The sequence below is a fragment of the Pleurodeles waltl genome, chromosome 8 (genome assembly GCF_031143425.1).
Source record: "Pleurodeles waltl isolate 20211129_DDA chromosome 8, aPleWal1.hap1.20221129, whole genome shotgun sequence".
Classification (NCBI taxonomy): Eukaryota; Metazoa; Chordata; class Amphibia; order Caudata; family Salamandridae; genus Pleurodeles; species Pleurodeles waltl.
This window is the reverse complement of record NC_090447.1, coordinates 259,501,374-259,519,586: the sequence shown is the minus strand read 5'-3', so window position 1 is coordinate 259,519,586 and position 18,213 is coordinate 259,501,374. Positions and strand designations below refer to the sequence as shown.

The following is an 18,213-nucleotide window of genomic DNA, read 5'->3' as shown; positions in this document are numbered from 1 at the left end:
TCATCCACCAAAGTTATGGAGAACTCAAATTTAGGGACACTATGTGACAAACATGCATTTTTTAGATAAGAGTTGGTGGTTCATTATGTTCAAACATTTTACCTTCAAACTTACAACATATTCATAAATCGAAAATCTTTAGGAAGTCCAAAGTGGAAGGCTTTTAGAATTTTAGACCCAAGATTTAATTTGTAATAAGGCACCTCACAACAGCAGTTCAGTTCTACAACAAAAATATCCGGTTACAACTGGTTCTGGAATTCCTTTTGTAGAAGCCCTAATTTCCCTGGGTCTCCAGAGCCTTCTTCACTTCTTTTACACAGAGGAGATCTTTCATATGGTCAGATGGAACATCTCTGCTGGTTCTGTTCCTGATAGACACACCTTAATGCATCTCTAGGACCTTCTGTAACTCTCCAGCTTTTTAGGATCACGTGCCCAGGTAGAAATGTTGGCTGAGCCCATTACTCATTCAGAAATGCATTTCTGTGTCATCAGCTTACATTTGGAAGTTTATGCGGTAACGCTCGAGGAACGATAGATGTTGAAAGGAAGGCACAATCCATGAGGAGTATCAAAGAGATTTTGCATGTGTTGGATTCCAATGATACAATCTAGACACTCTTGGTTATTATTAGAAAGAAAGAAATCGACCCATTGCAGTGCAAACCCAGTTATGATGTGAACCTGGATACAAGGCTGCTGTGATGTATGTCAAAATCCTGTTTGGTCTGTGTTACAAGGATGTTTCAATCCGGTACAAATAAAGAAGTGAAATAACGAATGATGCACACTGCACTGTTTCTGTTATGCAAACTGGTCAACTGTGGTGAGTTCCCAAGGACGCCTGAATCCTTAATATTCTTTGTGCTTGCTTCATACAGAAAGTTGCACAGTTTTCATGAATGTGAGATTGTTTAAAACGTATTCTGTCAGAAAGGTTTTTGATGTAGTATGTCCAGTTTTGGTTGTTTGTGGCTGTGCTGAGCCACTAACATTGTAGGTGTGCACTTTCATGTTTATGTCTCTGTATCCTAGTTTGTCTTGGCCTGTTGGGTGTGTGTTCCCTGATGTTCTGGGTGTGGGGGTGGGGGTTCATTTCTGCCTTAGTGATCTACATTTGGCAGTGGCCACCTATTAGATGCTGTAGCTCTGCCTGTTTCTGCTGTTCAATCTTGCCTATCACCAACATAAATGGTTACCACTCTTTGACTTACTAGTTTAGAATCTAAATATGGACTACATTTTCTGCTGTACATTATCCATACTGCTTTGATACATGCCCACACATTTAAAGCTGTGTTTAAGTATTGCTGTTCTTTATCATGGTTGTGATAAGTAATTATTTTTAACTCTTGTTCTTCAACAAGATGAAATCTTCTATCATCATGAATTATCTTCAAGCTTTTGGTTGGATGTGGGTTGGTCTCACTGTAGCAGCCTACGTGGGGCAAAATGCTGTAGCTATTGGACAAAACCTCTGGCTTAGCACATGGGCCACAGAAGCAAAGCAAATGAAAGACTCTGCAGAATGGCCTCGTTTAAGGGACAGCAGGCTTGGTGTTTATGGTCTTCTGGGATGTCTGCAAGGTAAGCAACCATGTACATTGTTATACTCTACTTCCTTTGTACATTACAGCCTTTAAGTTAAGGGAGCAGAGATCTGGTTATTATTTTATGCTTTTTCTCCTCTGTGCAGTTCATTATTTTGTATTGTGTATCATGTGGTCGATTTCAACAGGCATGTTGTTCATGAAGTAAAATATATATAACTGAAAAATATAATTACTGAAGACAACCAAGTTATTGCACTTTCCAAGTTCCTGCTCAGGTCTGTGTGGTTATTATTTTGAACCTGGAAAGGGCCGGTGACAGCCTTCTACCATTCTATTCTGAAACAAATAGTGTAGTAAAGTCCTACATAAGTGATGCCTCCTCTCCAGCATTGGATCCAATATTTATACATTGCACGTTGTGTCTTGCGCTCCCAAAAGTAAGCAAGTTCAAATTTGTCGTGCAGTTGGAGAAGAGCCACCTCTCATGTAGTGGTCAAATGTTTCTGAATGGGAAACATGCCTGTTTTGATGTGGTACTGAACCGCATCAACCATTATCAGCAAACTCACCCTTAATGGTTACCCAATCACATGTGATCCACACCTTTTGTCAGAGACCTCATCATCATGCACATATCCCGCTCCAGTTCACCATATTCAATACTCCTCTCATTTCTTATAAATATCTCTCTATCCATCAAAAACATTTAATTAGAGTATTCCCCTGTTAGCTATATGGTATGTTCTCCTTCATAATTCTGTAATAGAATGTTTATGTTCAAGGAAGCTATGATCTGTCAGTTGCGAAAGCTATTGCCTTGCTGTGGCTGAAATTTATTTTCTTCCTGTAATAAAATTTCAAGTTTGGATATTTCTGTGCCTTCCTTTGTCCCCATTTAATGGGAACTTCACAGTGGTGACGAGCGGCACATTGTCCACGCCAGACGAAACTCTAACACTACACTCCTTCATTTACAAACAGAATGATACAGCATTTCTACCTGCATATTGCTGAACTAATTATCAAGGTAACCATTTCTTCCTTGAAATTTATATTGCACTATATAAGCAATGCCCTAAGATCAGACTTTGACAAGTGATTTTTTTTGGGCACATTAACGTTTTGCAGACTTTATTGGCGCTTGGTATGTGCTGCAATGTCTTTGGCTCGTGCAAAAACATTTTGAGCACTTTCTTACGTGTGCACAGCACTGCAATCCCCAAGCATAATTACCTAGCAACATCACAGAGTCCCTGTCTCTACGGTCCCCTGAACTATCCTCAATTGGCCAGTGTGTTCCCTCCAGCGAGCTCATAATAGCGTTCTACGGTCTCCCTGAAGCAGTATACCTCATCTTTTTTCGAATACTGGCTAGCAACCAAAATAGCAATGCATGCTGTTTTTCACTAGTCATGCTGCCGTCCAACCTTTCCCTTGTCCAGACTGCTGCTTCAACCTGTTGTTTCACAAACTGCATGTGACATAATTTCCTGCACATACCCCACCTCACCTCAACTGCAAAAAATGACTCAGGGCCTGATTAAGACCTTGGCAGAGGGGATTACTCCGCCCCAAACGTGACAGATATCCTGTCCACTGTATTACAAGTTCCATTATATCCTATCGCCCCTGCAATAGGGCGGACAGCTATCCGTCATCTTTGGGATGGAGTATTCCCTCCTCCAAGGTTGTAATCAGGCCCTTAGTCTCCCTCAACAGTCCATCAACATTGAAAATTGAATCATGACTTTCTCTTCCTTCACTTTAATCTACAGAGAATCTCATCGATTTAATAAACATTTTTTAAGAGGATTTTTGGGTACAGTGCATGTACTGGAGAAACCTATAATTGTTTATTTATTCTTCTTTGTCATGCCAATAATCTACTTCTTTTGTGTGCTCTTTTCTTCTCTTTGGTGATCACTTATAGTTTTATTACCTTTTCTTAGTGTGATTTTATTTCTTCTTTTCATTTTCATTATTTATTTATTTATTTTTCTTATTTCCCCTTATTTTCACCCATTTCACCATGCAACATATTGCTCCACGTCCTTTCTTTCTATCCATCCCTGGTGATCCACCTCTCATCTGCTCCAAATGGAAAAGAGGTATTTAAAAATTATCTTAAGGTGTGTGGTCCCAACATTTCACCTGAAGGAAAAACATCCATTCTTATTCACTGTTTAGGTGCTGAGGGTCAGGACACATATGAAAAATGACCAGATTTAATTGTAAAAGGGGAGGGTGATAATTTAATTGAATTTGAATCAGCCATAAAAAAAAAACGTGAATTACATTTTCTTCCCAAAGTGTCTGTTACTCTACAAAGATTTTACTTTGGGAAAAGCAAACAGGAGGAAGATGAAACTGTGGAAGAATTTGTAACTAACTCAAGAAAATTAGCTGCTTTATGTAATTTTTGGGTAAATACGGAGAAAAGCATATGTGACCAATTTATGTTGGAATGCAAAAATGACAAAGTGGGGGAAGAACTGTGGTCTAAGAATGACCCATCATTAGCAGAGGTGTTAACCATAGCAAAACAAATTTAGCATTCCCTTCAATGCATACATGATTTGAAAACATCTAAAGGCAGTGTGTCTTCAGTACAAATAAGCACTCAGAAAAAAACCCAAGAAATTTCACCAGAACTAAAACAGTCTGTTTTAGATGTGGAAATCCCAATCACTGTGCCAACACAGTAAATATTGGCCTGCATTGAGAGTTGTACGTAGAGCATAAAGGAGAAATGGGCACTTTGCAAAGTGCTGGGAGGGTATACTTTGCAAAGAGAAAATCAATGAGTTTGATACAGAAGAAATTGAATATGTGCTACTGGTTGTCAGCGATGTAAAATATGCCACAAGTGTAACATTAGACTGTCCTGTTGATGTGGTGAGCCTCAATGACATTGATATTTCCATGATGATGGATTTAGTGCTAAATTATCCCTCTTATCTGTTTATGATTTCTCAAAATGTTTTGAGGGGAACGTTGAACTCCTTGACGTCACTCCATATAGTTATAGGGGGAAACCCATAGATTTGGTTGGGATATTTCATGGTTGATTTTGATGTTAAAAGGAACCATGTCATGGGGAAAGAATATGTCCCAGTGAAAAGTGACACCATATTGAGCTGTCACATCAAAAACTCTTAGGAATATTTAGTGATCTTAATCTAGATCCTTTGGTACAATTTAGGAAGGTTGATGCTATGTGTAATTTGTTTTCCTAAGAATTTCCTAGTGTTTTCAGACAATGTTGGGTGCATCAAAGGTTACTTGCACTGCATCATACTTAAAGATAATGCTATTCCTATTGCTTGCAAGGAAATAAATATTCCTCTGAGTTTACAAGATGTTGCAGTGTCAGAGCTAAAAAGGCTAAAAAGGAGGGCATAATTGAACCTGTGGAAGCAGCTCAGTGGGTGGCTCCAGTTGTAGTAACAACCAAACCTTTGGTGATATACATCTATGCATTGACCTCAGAATCTTTATAAGGGAGTAATGGAAGACCGATTTCTGTTACCCAGCATAGAAATGACCACAATGATAGGCAGTGCCATGTTTTTTTACCACCCTGTACTTGACAGCTGCCTATCATCAGGTTTGTTTGACAGATGATTCTAAGTCCCTTACAGTCTTCATCACACCCTTTGGGGTTTACAGGTTCAATAGAATGACATTTGCGCTTTGGTCTGCAGCCTCAGTGTTCCAAAGGCTCATGTCAGATTTACGCATAGCTGTCAGAAATGGCAAGCTTTTTGAAGATGATGTTTTAATATTTAGTGAAAATTTGGAAGAACACAAAAATAAAGTCAGGGAAATGTTGAGTATTTTTTAACAGAAAGGTATCATGCTAAAACTCAGTAAATGTCAGTTTTGTCTTTCAAAAATAACCTATTTGGGTCATGAGAAGGTGTGAGTTCCAGAGAGGACATAGTCCAAACTGATTAGCACTTCTGCTGTGTTCAAATGTATTACAGAAGTATTTAGCAGGGAAGGAAGTACGAAAAACATACTTATGGACCATGGGCTGCAATTCATTTATAGGGAAATGGAACGATTCTTGTGTGACAGAGGAATAAAGAATAAAAAGTGTTCTCTCTGCCATCCCAAGAGTAATGAAATGGTGGAAAGATTTAATAGAACACTAAAGAAGACTATTCATATTGTCAAATCCAATAGTCATCATTGGGTGCACGCAGTGAAAAAGAGGGGGTAATAGTATAGGTTCACTCCTCATAACGTTACTGGTGCTAGTCAGACTTTCGTGTTTAAAAAACAGATTTTGAATACCCTTGTGAATCTCCCTTGGGTAATAAATTACAAAAATGATATGATTGGGGGACGCGGGTTGCGCTGCTGGTTTGTTCTGACTCTCCTCACCTGGGGGCTGACATCGGAGCACCGGAGCTAAAGGGCAGGAGCCCTTTAAAGTCTTCCATTGCGCTCCCGCTCGCGGGGACGCGGGTTGCGCTGCTGGTTTGTTCTGACTCTCCTCACCTGGGGGCTGACATCGGAGCACCGGAGCTAAAGGGCAGGAGCCCTTTAAATTCTTCCATTGTGCTCCCGCTCGCGGGGCGCGCCCGGGCGAAGCCCGGGCCAAGGGTGGGCCCGTCCGTGCCCGTCAGAGGCTGAAGGAGGCCGGGCTGGGCCACCCCTCTTGGTCCTAAGGCACGGCAATTGCCCCTTCTGCATAGGGAAGTACCCCAATCTCTCCTCTATATTGTGACATAGTACCATTCGCCAATGGGGAAGCGTAAGGCCAAAGACAGCCCGACTTTATGCTCTGGCAAATCCAAAATACTCAAAATCAATAAGACTATGTTACCCCACACTAGCCATGTTGCCAAGGAAATAGACGATTTAATAGAAGAGGTAGAACAGATTCTAAACAACAAGGAGAAGCCTAGTCGAAAGGGCTCAAAATCTGGCACGCTTATTCCATTTCTAACACCTAGTTCACACACTGTTGTTAACTCACATTCTGTCGCCTCATCTCACCAACCACTCCAACAGTCGTTGCCTTGTCAAGACCCCATTGCCCTCCCTACACCCTATTCTGAATTAGATGCTCCTAGAGCTTGCACACCACACCCTTCAATTTTATGCTCTAATCGTTTTTCTCCGCTGGCATCCATTGATTCGGACAATCAGCAACCAGCCGTCCCAACTCTGCCATGTACAGTGAGTCCTCCTCTACAAAATGATCTGTTCACATTGGTGTGTAGCCTTAAGACTGAAGTTGGCGAGTTGAGAGCATTATTGCTTGAAATCACCACCCTTCTTAAAAACAAATATTCTTCCCCTATTAGCGAGCCTAACTCAAACCTTTTGCCTACCAAGCATCCACCTGCAAAAGGCGTCTTATCAAACGGGCCTCTTCTGCCACTAGCTTGTGCTGCAGGTCCCATAGACGATCAGGGTCCTGCAAAACAGCTTACCCCCTCTTTTGGAAGAACTACTCCTCTCCTTCTTAATGCTCCCTTCAAATGGGATATTACCAAAGCTTCATACCACAATCATAAATCAATTAGCAACAACTACATATACATGTGCAATGTTCCACCTTTGCCTCCAAACGTGAGAGAAGACAAAGCCTCACTAACAAACAAGGTCTTGCACTGGGTGAGACATACCAGGGGTTGTGGTTCAATCATCCATGATGACATTGTATCTGTCGAACGATCTAATGGTTCCCCTGGTCTCTCTGGTCCTAGTGACTTTATAACACTTAGGCCCTCATTCTGACCCTGGCGGTCGGCGGAGAGACGGCGGTCGGACCGCGAACAGACCGGCGGTATTAAAAATGGCATTCTGACCGCGGCGGTCCCCGCCGCGACCGACCGCTACTTCTCCACTCCGACCGCCACGGCGGTCATGACCGCGGGGCTGGAGTTTGCGCACTCCGGCCCGGCGGTCGTCCCAAGACCGCCAAGGGTATTATGACCCTGCCTACCGCCGCGGTTTCTTGCGGGCGGGAACCGCCGTGCGAACCATGGCGGTAAGCACTATCGGGGCCAGGGAATTCCTTCCCTGGCACTGATAGGGGTCTCCCCCACCCCCCACTACCCACCCGAGTCCTCCCCCCACACCCTCCACCCCCCTGCCACCCCCCAGAGGTGGTACGAACCCCCTCCCCACCCCCACCCCGACATGCACATACATGTACCCCGACATGCACACACCCCCAACATGCACATATACACACCCCCTACACACACATACACAACGGGGACACATACCCGCACACATACATGCCGACATGCGCACCTGCCGAACAGCACACATTACCCATAGACACAGCAGCACCCCCCGCCCGCATACACGCACTCACACACCCCCTCTACACACTCACACGCACACCCCCATGCACGCCCACATCACACAACACCTTACCTTGTGCGTTGGTCCTCCGGGAGGCGACGGGAGCCATAGGGACGTGACCGCCAACAGAAGACCGCCAACAGAAGACCGCCACACGGAAATGTGGGTCGTAATTCTGTGGGCGGTGTTCTGCTGGCGTGGCGGTGGAGGTTGACCAGTCTCCACTTTCCCGCCGACCGCCAGTGTGGCTGCTGGCGGTTTTCCGGCGGAACGCTCCCAGCGGTCAGAATGCGCACAGCGGCACACCGCCGCGGTCGGCGGTCTTCACCGCGGCGGTAACTCAGCGGTCTTGCGAAAAGACCGCCAAGGTCAGAATGAGGGCCTTAGTCTTAAAAGCCCACATTTGGTAGCAGGCCTCATGGAAATGGAAGCACGGTCTATAAGCAGGAAGTCCTCAGCAATTACTCTTTCAGCTAGCTGTCCTATTTCTAGCTACAGGTGTGTGAATCCTTCCACTAGATCAGCCAATTTGGTCCCGAACTATTCTACAACTACTCAAGATACAAGACCAACAGGCCATCAGGTCCAGAGAGATCCACTCCCTGATCTGGCCCCTAAGTCCTGTTTTGGCCCTGTTTCAAGGGCCCAACTAACCCATGATCCTGGGGCTACCTCGGATATTGACTGACTATGTCTCACCAACCTTTGCACAGCTACAGCAGCCATGAACTTTCCATCTAACTCACCTTGCCCAGGCTCTCTTCTTTTATCGGACCCACAACCTGAAACTATTAATAATACCACAAGTTCATTTAAGGCGAACCCCGTTGCCAGTTACGTCCAAGTTGATACTACCACGAACTCAAACATCTCTTGTGCCCAGCACACAGCAAAACTTTTGTCCTGGAATGTGGCTGGCATTAACAGCAAACTTGTTGACACTGAGTGGGGGGCATTCGTCGGAAATTTTAACGTCTGCATGTTCCAGGAAACATGGGCAACGCATTGTACATACAAACAAGGGTATAGCTCTTTTTTCAAGCCTGCTAAGCCATCTTTAGCTGGCAGGGCGGCAGGGGGTTTAATCACATGGGTAAAATCTACAGAGGGGAGTGGTACAAAGGAGATATATGTGGATTCCCATGATATTCTGGCCGTTGCCATCTACCCAGCCTCAGGCTCTCCTGTCCTTTGTCTAAATATTTATAGCAGACCGGGACCCTCAAATCACCGATCTCCCACTATCGAGCTATTGAATATCTTAATCTCAGACCTTTGCCTCAAATATCATATCATAATAGCTGGTGACTTTAACGTTCTACTTGAACTTAATGCAGATCACATAGAGGTCATGCAGTCTGAAGATAGTGTATGGAATATCCCTCCTCCTGTGACTTCTCATTCTACCCAGCAAAATTCATATAAACCATGCGTTAGGGCCTCACAGATAGTGGATCTCATGATATCCCATGGCCTTCGTTTGGGTAATGGCCGCTTTCCAGCGGACATTCCGGCCAGACCAACCTTCTTCAGGGGCTCATATAGCAACAAATTGGATTATATCCTCTTTGACTTAAGACTATGGCACCATATTCTAGACCTAGAGGTGGGCTTTCCCCATGCTAGTGATCATGCTCCCCTCCAGATCACATACAAGAGACCTCTCCTAGTAGGGGTCGCATTTCCCCCTGTCTCCTCTACTGCTATGGAGCTGTCTAGTAATAGGCGTACAGTCAGGTGGGACTCCTTTGTGCAATCAAACAAGCTTCAAGGAAATTTGCGTGCCCTAACCTCTTCTCATCAGTTATTTGATACCAACCTTATTTTGGCTCCATTAGAAATATTGCCTCTCCATCTGGACCTTTTTGCCACTTTGAAAGAGCTGTTTACTAAACGTCCTAGGCCACTGACTATCTCCTGTATTCGACCACATACTAAATGGTTCAACAAGAGGTGTAGGGAGGCCAAAAATACTTTGGCCATCGCGCTAAGGACCAAGGACAGATCAGGCATCATCAATGCTAGACGCCATTATGCTTCTACTTGCAATAAAAGTAAACTCGAGTACGAAGAGGGGCTATGGAGCAATCTACTTGAGGCAGCTACCGTCCATGATTCCAAACGGTTCTGGCTTCTAGTTTCCTGTGGTGATCAGAACCGCGCATCTCACCTGGAGTCTTATATCCCTCCTGACATCTGGCTCTCCTACTTTAAGGAATTGTATGGACCATTGCTGGCAAGTCATATTCCTGACATAATTTCGGAGGAGCTAACAACTTTTGACGAGCCCATGTCTTTCTTGGCCCCTTTTACACTGAACGAAACTGTGTCGGCCATTGCAGCCCAGAAAGCAGCAAAAGCCCCTGGGATGAACGGGATCCCCTCTGATATGTTTAAAGTGGACCAGAATACCTGGGGCCCATATATTAACAGACTTTCTAATGCCATCTTGATTAGCAGAATTTATCCTGACTCATGGAAAGAGGTGATCATAGTGCCCATCCATAAGAAAGGAGAGAGGAACAACCCGGGTAATTATAGACCTATCAGCCTCCTCAACAACCTTCAAAAAAATTTCTGTTATCAGTTGTTGAGCAGGCTGAACAAGTGGCTAGTTGAAAATCAAATCTTAAATCATCTTCAAGCGGGCTTCAGAGAAAAAATTAGCACATTAGATCAGATATTTCGTTTTACTTCTATTAAATGGAAAGTTGTCGATGTTGACTTAGGCCACCTATATGTAGCATTTGTAGACCTAAAATCGGCCTTTGATCTAGTACCCCGCCACAAACTGTGGGAAGTTCTGTCTAAAATAGGAGTCCTGTGCTCTATTTTAAATATTATCAGGGATCTTTACACTGGCAACTATGGTAGAATTAGATGGGGCCCACAAGGTGAATTAACAGAAAAATTCCTTACTGCCCGAGGTGTAAGACAAGGTTGTGTTCTTGCCCCTACCTTATTCCTTCTCTTCATAAACGCATGCATCCCTTATCTTATGGAGTGCTCTAACGACTCGCCTAAAATAGGAGGGCAGAAGATCCCCTGCCTTCTTTTTGCCGATGACACCCTGCTGGTATCTCAAACAGCCACAGGCCTTTCAACCCTGCTTTCAAGATTCATTGACTATTGCAATGATTATGGGCTTGAAATTAACCGATTAAAAACCAAGTGCATGGTGTTTGGCGATAGGAAAGGCAGAATGAGACGACCTATTTATTTAGAGGGTGCCGCGCTGGAAAGAGTCAGCAACTTTGATTATTTAGGCCTGAAATTAGAAGACTCGCACAAGTGGCAGCGCCACATCCAGAAGGCAACTTTACGATTGCAACAGCGAGCGAGTGGCATTGCAAGATTTGCAGCTAGATCTCCTAGCTTTGCCATGACGCCCGCAGTAGAAATTTATAAACTACAAGCAAGAGGGGGAGCAATTTATGGAGCTGAACTGTTGGGCCACTGTTGCCTAGATGATTTGATAAAAGTGGAGAACTCTTTTTTAAGGTCACTGCTAAGAGTTCCTCCCAGCACCCCACTGCTCCCAATACGCATGGACCTAAATCTCCCTTCTATCAGCCAGATTGTTGCACTCAAGCCCCTGTTGTACTGGATTCGCTTATGGTCAACAGATTCTCTCGTCCATTATAGATGTGCGCTAGTTAACTTGATGGCCAACAACACTAGCTCCAAAATCAAGTGGTGTGCATATGTAGAAAGGACCCTCTCGCTTCTTGGTTTGGGGTCCTATTGGAAGGAACCATTATCTATCCCTAAGAACGCAACCCAGACACTAAAGGATGCTTTCTGGCTCCACGCTCAACTTTCCCAATTGTCCGTTGTCTCGCCATCATCCATGACGGGAAACTTTCTATATTTTAAATGCCATTATGAATTTGCCCAATATATGGATATAGTATCTTCTCCGTTTGCTCGTTCATTATACATCAGATTCAGGGTGGGCTCCCTTCCTTTGCGTTCCCTCACATATAAATGGTCTAATTTTAGTTGTTCTTCTAAGATGTGTCCGATGGGCTGTGCCAGAGAAGAATCAGTAACTCATATTCTCTTCCAATGCCCCGCATACTCCAAACAAAGAGCCCGTTGGATTATTCCTCTGTGCAGAAGTAAGGGTTTTAAAAACTGCTCGCTAGCTTTGAGAATTTTTTAATCTGATTCATCGGTTTTAGTGGTTTGTTGTTTGTCAAAATATTTAGATTCAATCTGGCGTATCAGACTGAACACGCTTAAAAAAGCAGAGGGAAATTTAACAATGAATGTGGCAAGCAACAATTGATGGACTTATCATTGTATGCACATATTACTTTTATTGGTTCAGACGTATTCCCCACCTGCTGTTTTTATCTCGTTTTGTTCTTAGATACTCTTTAAATAGAAACGTCCTTTTTATCTGATATGGTTTGCCAGGCTTGTATTTTATTCTTTTACCCACAATGTGTTTTTACGTATAACTATAAGGTGCGATTTTCCAGTAGGGAACTGCTTATGTGTAAATATTTCTCTCTTCTTTTTTCTCTCTTTTTTAATCTTTTATGACTTAAATTGTTTATCATGTAGCTTGCCGTTCCTTTTTTATGTGATGTGCTTTTATGGTATTTATATTTACCGAAATAAAGCTAATGATGATGATGATGATGATATGGAGCGTGGGTGCAATCAGGAGCGATCATCATTGAAGGAAAGGGAGGAACATATATAGATGCGTAGAAAGCAAAATTATAATTAGTGGAAAGTTGTCAAACCTAAAAAAGACAAGGTGGCGGAATGTGTTAGGATTAAATTACCAGGAAATGGGCAAGCTGTTTCACATTTCAGTGCTCCTTATCGTGTGACTTTAATTGAATTGTGGTGATTGGATCATCAGAACAAGTCTAAGAGTGTAATGCCGACCTGTATTGGGAAGGGAGGTATGTGGTCCTTTTTACATGCTCATGTATTTGTTATTTTGTATTGGTTTATTCATTTTAAGTATAGTGTTCCCCTGTTAGCTATATGTTATACTCTCCTTCATAATTCTGTAATAGAATGTTTATGTTCAAGGAAGCTATGATTTGTCATTTGTGACAGCTATTATAGTGCTGTGGCTGGAGTTTCTTTTGTTCCTGTAATAAAACTCCAAGTTTGAATATTTTTGGGCCTTCCCTTATTCCCAGTTAATGAGAACTTCTCCTCCCATTTCTTTTCAATTTCTCTGCACCTAACAAGAAATCCTACTGACTTACACTTTCACTTTTCACCCATTCGCCTCATTACAACATGCACTTTCCAAATCTTATTAAAGTCTGATTCGCCATTTACATAATCAGTACTAACAGCATCATGACACACTCCTTCGAGGACATCTGGTCTCTTAATCTCACTGTAGTGTCTTGCATGACTTAGAACAGAACCTTTTTGGCTCCCCGAGTATTCCGTATTAATGTGTGAGGTAATCGATAGAATGTACGAAAGCTTGGTTTAGAGTGTTGTGGTTAACAGGTACAACAGGAAGAAAAAAGATGTGTGATTTATAGCTGTGTGTGTGGCCTAGTTATTTAGTGGGTACCAGGCTGGGGAAGACGCTACAACTGGTGACAAGATAAGGGGTAAGTAACCCAAAGAAGAAAGTGCTGTCCTGGAGAGTTTGCCGTGGTCCAAGCAAACTCCTCACGCATGCCACATGTGCCTTTGTCAAAGTTCCTAGTTGACAGTTGGATATGTGGAGTCAAAGCGCAACTGTAGCTGATGTGAACAGTGTGAATGGATAGAGAGCGTCACAGAAAAAACTATGCATAGTTGGTCAAGAAACTATGACCAAGATCTTACAAAAAGGTCCTGTGCTGCCACGCAAAACAAAGTTATACATACTACGGAGTGTTAACACTGAAGGCGGATTCAACCAGGTTTACAAAGCACAGTTAAAGACAGTTATCAGATATTAAATAGCGCTACAAGGCAGAAATCAACCAGGTGTGAGACAATTCAAACTTAAGTATAAAAAGAATAAAGTAAATAACTTACTGAGCCTGATAGACAGGACTCACATACCCCAGTTGACGGAGGACCCAAGAGAAGTGCCCGGGGTTGGCTAAAGGAGCAGTCCACATTCCCACGTTCAGAAACTTGACAGACAGCTATTCTGCTAAAGAGCCCATCAAGGCTGACCCCGAGACTGGCCTATCGCAGTGCTAGGACCAGGGCACGAATCAAACTGATCCTGAATTCCAGGCAGAGAGGCCAGGGATAACACTACTCTCAATGTCAGTAAATTCCTCACTGATTTACAATGTTGCTGCTTTCCTCAAACTACCACCACCATTCAACACTGCCAAAAAGCTAAATATTGGCGATAGATAGACTACATGGATAGAGACAATTGAAGATTTCATTGATGCACTTGAAGAGACTGATAACATTAAGATTATCAAATATCTCAAAAATCTTACTGGTGATGGTGCGAAAGAAGTCATGAAGGAAATGCTGAAGAACTGACAAAGAGGACACATACTGTCAGATTAAGAATGCATTGAATATCAAGTTCCATTCCCAAACATCAATTATGGACAGTATGTTTTTAATCAAGAATATCAAAGAGTTGACAAAACGATTGATGAATTTGTGGAAAAACTCAATACACTCATCAAACACTGTATTGTCAATGAATGTAATGATAAAGAAGCCATGTGGCTTAGAGCGATCAATGGATGCTTGTCAATCAGACATGGAATGCTAAGAGAAACTCTTAGTCCGGAGCAAGTGTTGATGCCTGCCAGAGCTGACGAACATGCTGAGAGACAAGCTGCGGACATGAAGGCTGGTGGGGCCCAGAGCGAGTCAGTCATGAGTGTGAAAAGTTATTCAAAGCAAAAGGCTGAAGGACACAAAGTGATGTCTACATGAAAAAAGAAGTTGTGCTTCAGGTGTGGATTTGCATTTCCACACAAAGGAATGTGTCCTGCTATTGGTCTGATATGCAAAGGCTGTGGTAAAGAAAATTATTTTGTGACGATGTGCTAAGCAAAGGAAAAAGTAATTGGGTCACAGCGCAAAGACAAAATAGCTGTCAGAACGTCCCAGAAGTTCTACGCATGCCTACAGGGACGACATCAGTAGAGGCAAATAGATACGAAACGAAGTTGATCATCATCTAAATCATTGTCAAACAGTTCTTCAGCCTCAATTATAAGTGAAAGTGAAGAAAGTGATTGTGTCATGCCAATGCTTACCTCAGAAAAACCTGCACATGTCAAACTGGTTGCTTGTTAGGAGAAAAGTCACTCAAGGAAAAGTCGACATGTCAAAGTAACAAAATCATAAAAACACTGTTCAAAGATTACATTGAAAATAAATAGATGTTCAATACCTTTCATTATCGATAGTGGTGCTTCAATAAATATAATGCCTGAAGAAAAGTACAATGAACTGCCTCCGTTACCCTAGCTGATGCTGTCAAAGACCACAGTGTACACTTGGGCTACATCGACACCCAAGAAAAGTAAAGGTTTGTTTATGGCGACAGTGAAACATAAGAAAACAAAAGTACCAGCACCAATCCATGTGCCCCAAGATACGGCGACAGATGCCTGCTTGCTCAGTTTTAAAACCTCTGCTGACATAGGACTGATTTCAGTGAATTATAGCATGAATGCTCATCACAAAATATTAATTACATTCCCTTAATTGTTTCATTGATTAGGAAAGTTAAAAACTATGAAAGTAAAACTGCATATTAATGAAGATGTCTGTCCTGTCACTCAGAGACATAGACAAGTTGCTTTTCATTTACAAGAAAAAACTTGAATTGTTCCTTAAGCATGACATTATTGAACGTTCCACTAGGCCAATGCCATGGGTTTCTCCAATAGTAGTGGTGCCTTAAAAGGACCATGAAGGAGTTGTGTGCATATGCGTTGACATGCGCCAGGTGAACAAGATGACTGAAAGAGAGCGACATCCAAGGCTGCACATTGCTAACATGATCACACAATTGAATGGTGGCAAAATCTTTTCTCTACTTGATTGAAATAAAGGTTATCATCAATTAGAATTAGAAGCAAGCTGCAGATATATACCAACCTTTTCTACACATGTTGTATTGTTTAGATACAAGAGACTGGGGCATATTTCTAACAAATTGGTGTAAGGCAGCACCGCAAGTATTTTTTCTGTGATGCCAATTTGAAAGGGTAGAAATGCACTGTATTTACAAGATATAGTGCATTTCTGTTCTTTCCTCCTGCGCTGGTGCACAATTTGCTACCTAGTGCCAACGCAGGTGTTGCATGCAGGATTGTTCTTATGCAGGAAGGGGCACCTTTCTGCATAAAAACAGCCCTCGGAGGTGTTTTCATCTTGCCCTGCAACACACATAGAAAGAGGAATAAAACAAGGAGAAATAAAGATATTTCTCCTTGTTGTGCCAGCCCTGAGGAGGTGTAAGATTTTGATGCATTCCCAGGTTTGCAGATCCTTGTAAGCCTGGGAATAAGTCAGAACCCATGGGTGTTGTGTGTGAGAGCTTACCGCAACGCCCATGTAATGCCCCTCTGACGCAGTGTAAGGCAACGCAGTGATTTGCACTGCGTTGCCTTATCGATGAGACAGTGAAAAGACACACAAAGTGGCTTTGTGTGACCTCATAAATATGAGTCTGCACTATGCTCCACCAGAGCCTCCAAAAAGTGAGGCACTGGTGGTGCAAAGGTCTTATAAAAATGCCCCCTCAGTTTTGGTGTTTCATCGGCTATGAAACGTTTCCAAGGCATCATACTTCACATTGTACAACCTGTTGTGAATGCATTTAACTATAGCGATGACATACTGTTTTTTTGAGCTACACAGAAGGAGCACAATAGAGCCCTTGCACACATATGTCAATTACTCAATGATGCAGGTTTGACTCTGAATGCAGACAAGTATGAGTTCAATAAGACAAAATTGAAATTATTTGGCCACATCTTTTCTGACAGAGGCATGATGCCTGATCCTGCAAAAGTTCAAGCCTTGATAAATGCTGAAATGTTTCAGTGGTACGTTCCTTTTTTTGGAATGGTCAGCTACTGGACTTTGCCACTGAAAGTGCTCCATTACGAGAGTAGACAAAGAAAAGTGTTCCTTTTAAATGGTCAAGAGAATGTGAAAAGTGTCTCAAGAATATCAAACACACCATCCAAAATGCTACTGAAATGGCATACTTTAATCCAAAGCTACACACCGAGATTGTGGTTGACTCTACCCCCTTTGGTTTAGGCACTATACTTGCACAGCATTGTCGACGCTTAAATGCAAGACGACATATTGTGGCCTATGCTGGTAGACGTTTATCTCAAACAGAACATGTTTACTCAGCCTGAAAAGAAAGGCTTGGCTGTATTATGGGCTCGTGAACATTTCCATGTATTTCTGTACGGTCATCCTTTTATGCCTGTGACTGATCATCAAGCTTTGCTGACCATCTTCTTGAATTGAATGAATGGTTACTAATTTGCATGAGTACGATCAAAGGATCAAAATCTCACTGACTTCTTTTCAAGAGTGCCTATTCAAGGTCCTGGTACTCCATCCTAAATGACTGAGGCCTACATCAATTTAATTGTTAAGTCAAGTACACCAGCTGCTGTATCATTAGCCTAGATTGTCACTGCTACGAGTCATGATAGTGACCTGCCAAAGTTAAAAGACATAATTACACATCAGTCGTGGAACAATCACATTCTAACTGTCAGTAATGATGGTGAATAACAAAAATACAAAAATGTCAAAGATGAATTGTCCGTAAGTCAAGAATGAGTTATGTTGCAAGGATCAATAGTCCTGATTCCAGAGAGTCTATGACAAAAGGGGATAGAAGTAGCTCACGAAGGATATTATGGTATTGTTGCTACAAACAGAGCTCTCTGAGACCGAGTTTAGCTTCCATACTTTGATGAAAGAGTTGAAAAGGAACTCAGAGGCTGTCGCATATGCAACTGTCTGTCAAACAAAGTCACTCAACATTCTCTGAATATGTCAGTACTCACTAAACATGTCTGAGACAGAATAGCCATTGATGTATGTGGTCCACTTGACAATGGACATAATTTAATGGTGATTATAGATGACTATTTATGTTTTTCTTTGGTTGAAAATCTCTCATCCACGAGCAATAAAAAAACTTGACGGCATCTTTGCAACATGGGGCTTATTAGCCATTGTGATGTCTGACAATGGTCATCCCTTCAACAGCAAAGAATATGAAGAATCTCTGGATCATTTGAACATAAAGCATCAAATGATCACCCCCCTATTGGCGTAGGCCAGTGGACTTGTTGAGCGGTTTATGAGTACGCTAAAG

At 42.5% G+C, this 18,213-nt stretch overlaps 1 protein-coding gene across 2 annotated transcripts in view; it reads left to right on the top strand.

The window, feature by feature from the left end:
- Positions 1–18,213, top strand: part of LOC138249903 (ATP-binding cassette sub-family C member 2-like) — a 546,861-nt gene that overhangs the window by 385,023 nt on the left and 143,625 nt on the right. For both annotated transcript variants that reach the window (XM_069204120.1, XM_069204121.1), the window contains one exon: positions 1,371–1,590. In XM_069204120.1, the coding sequence (XP_069060221.1) occupies positions 1,371–1,590 (220 nt within the window). The remainder of the gene's footprint in view (positions 1–1,370; positions 1,591–18,213) is intronic.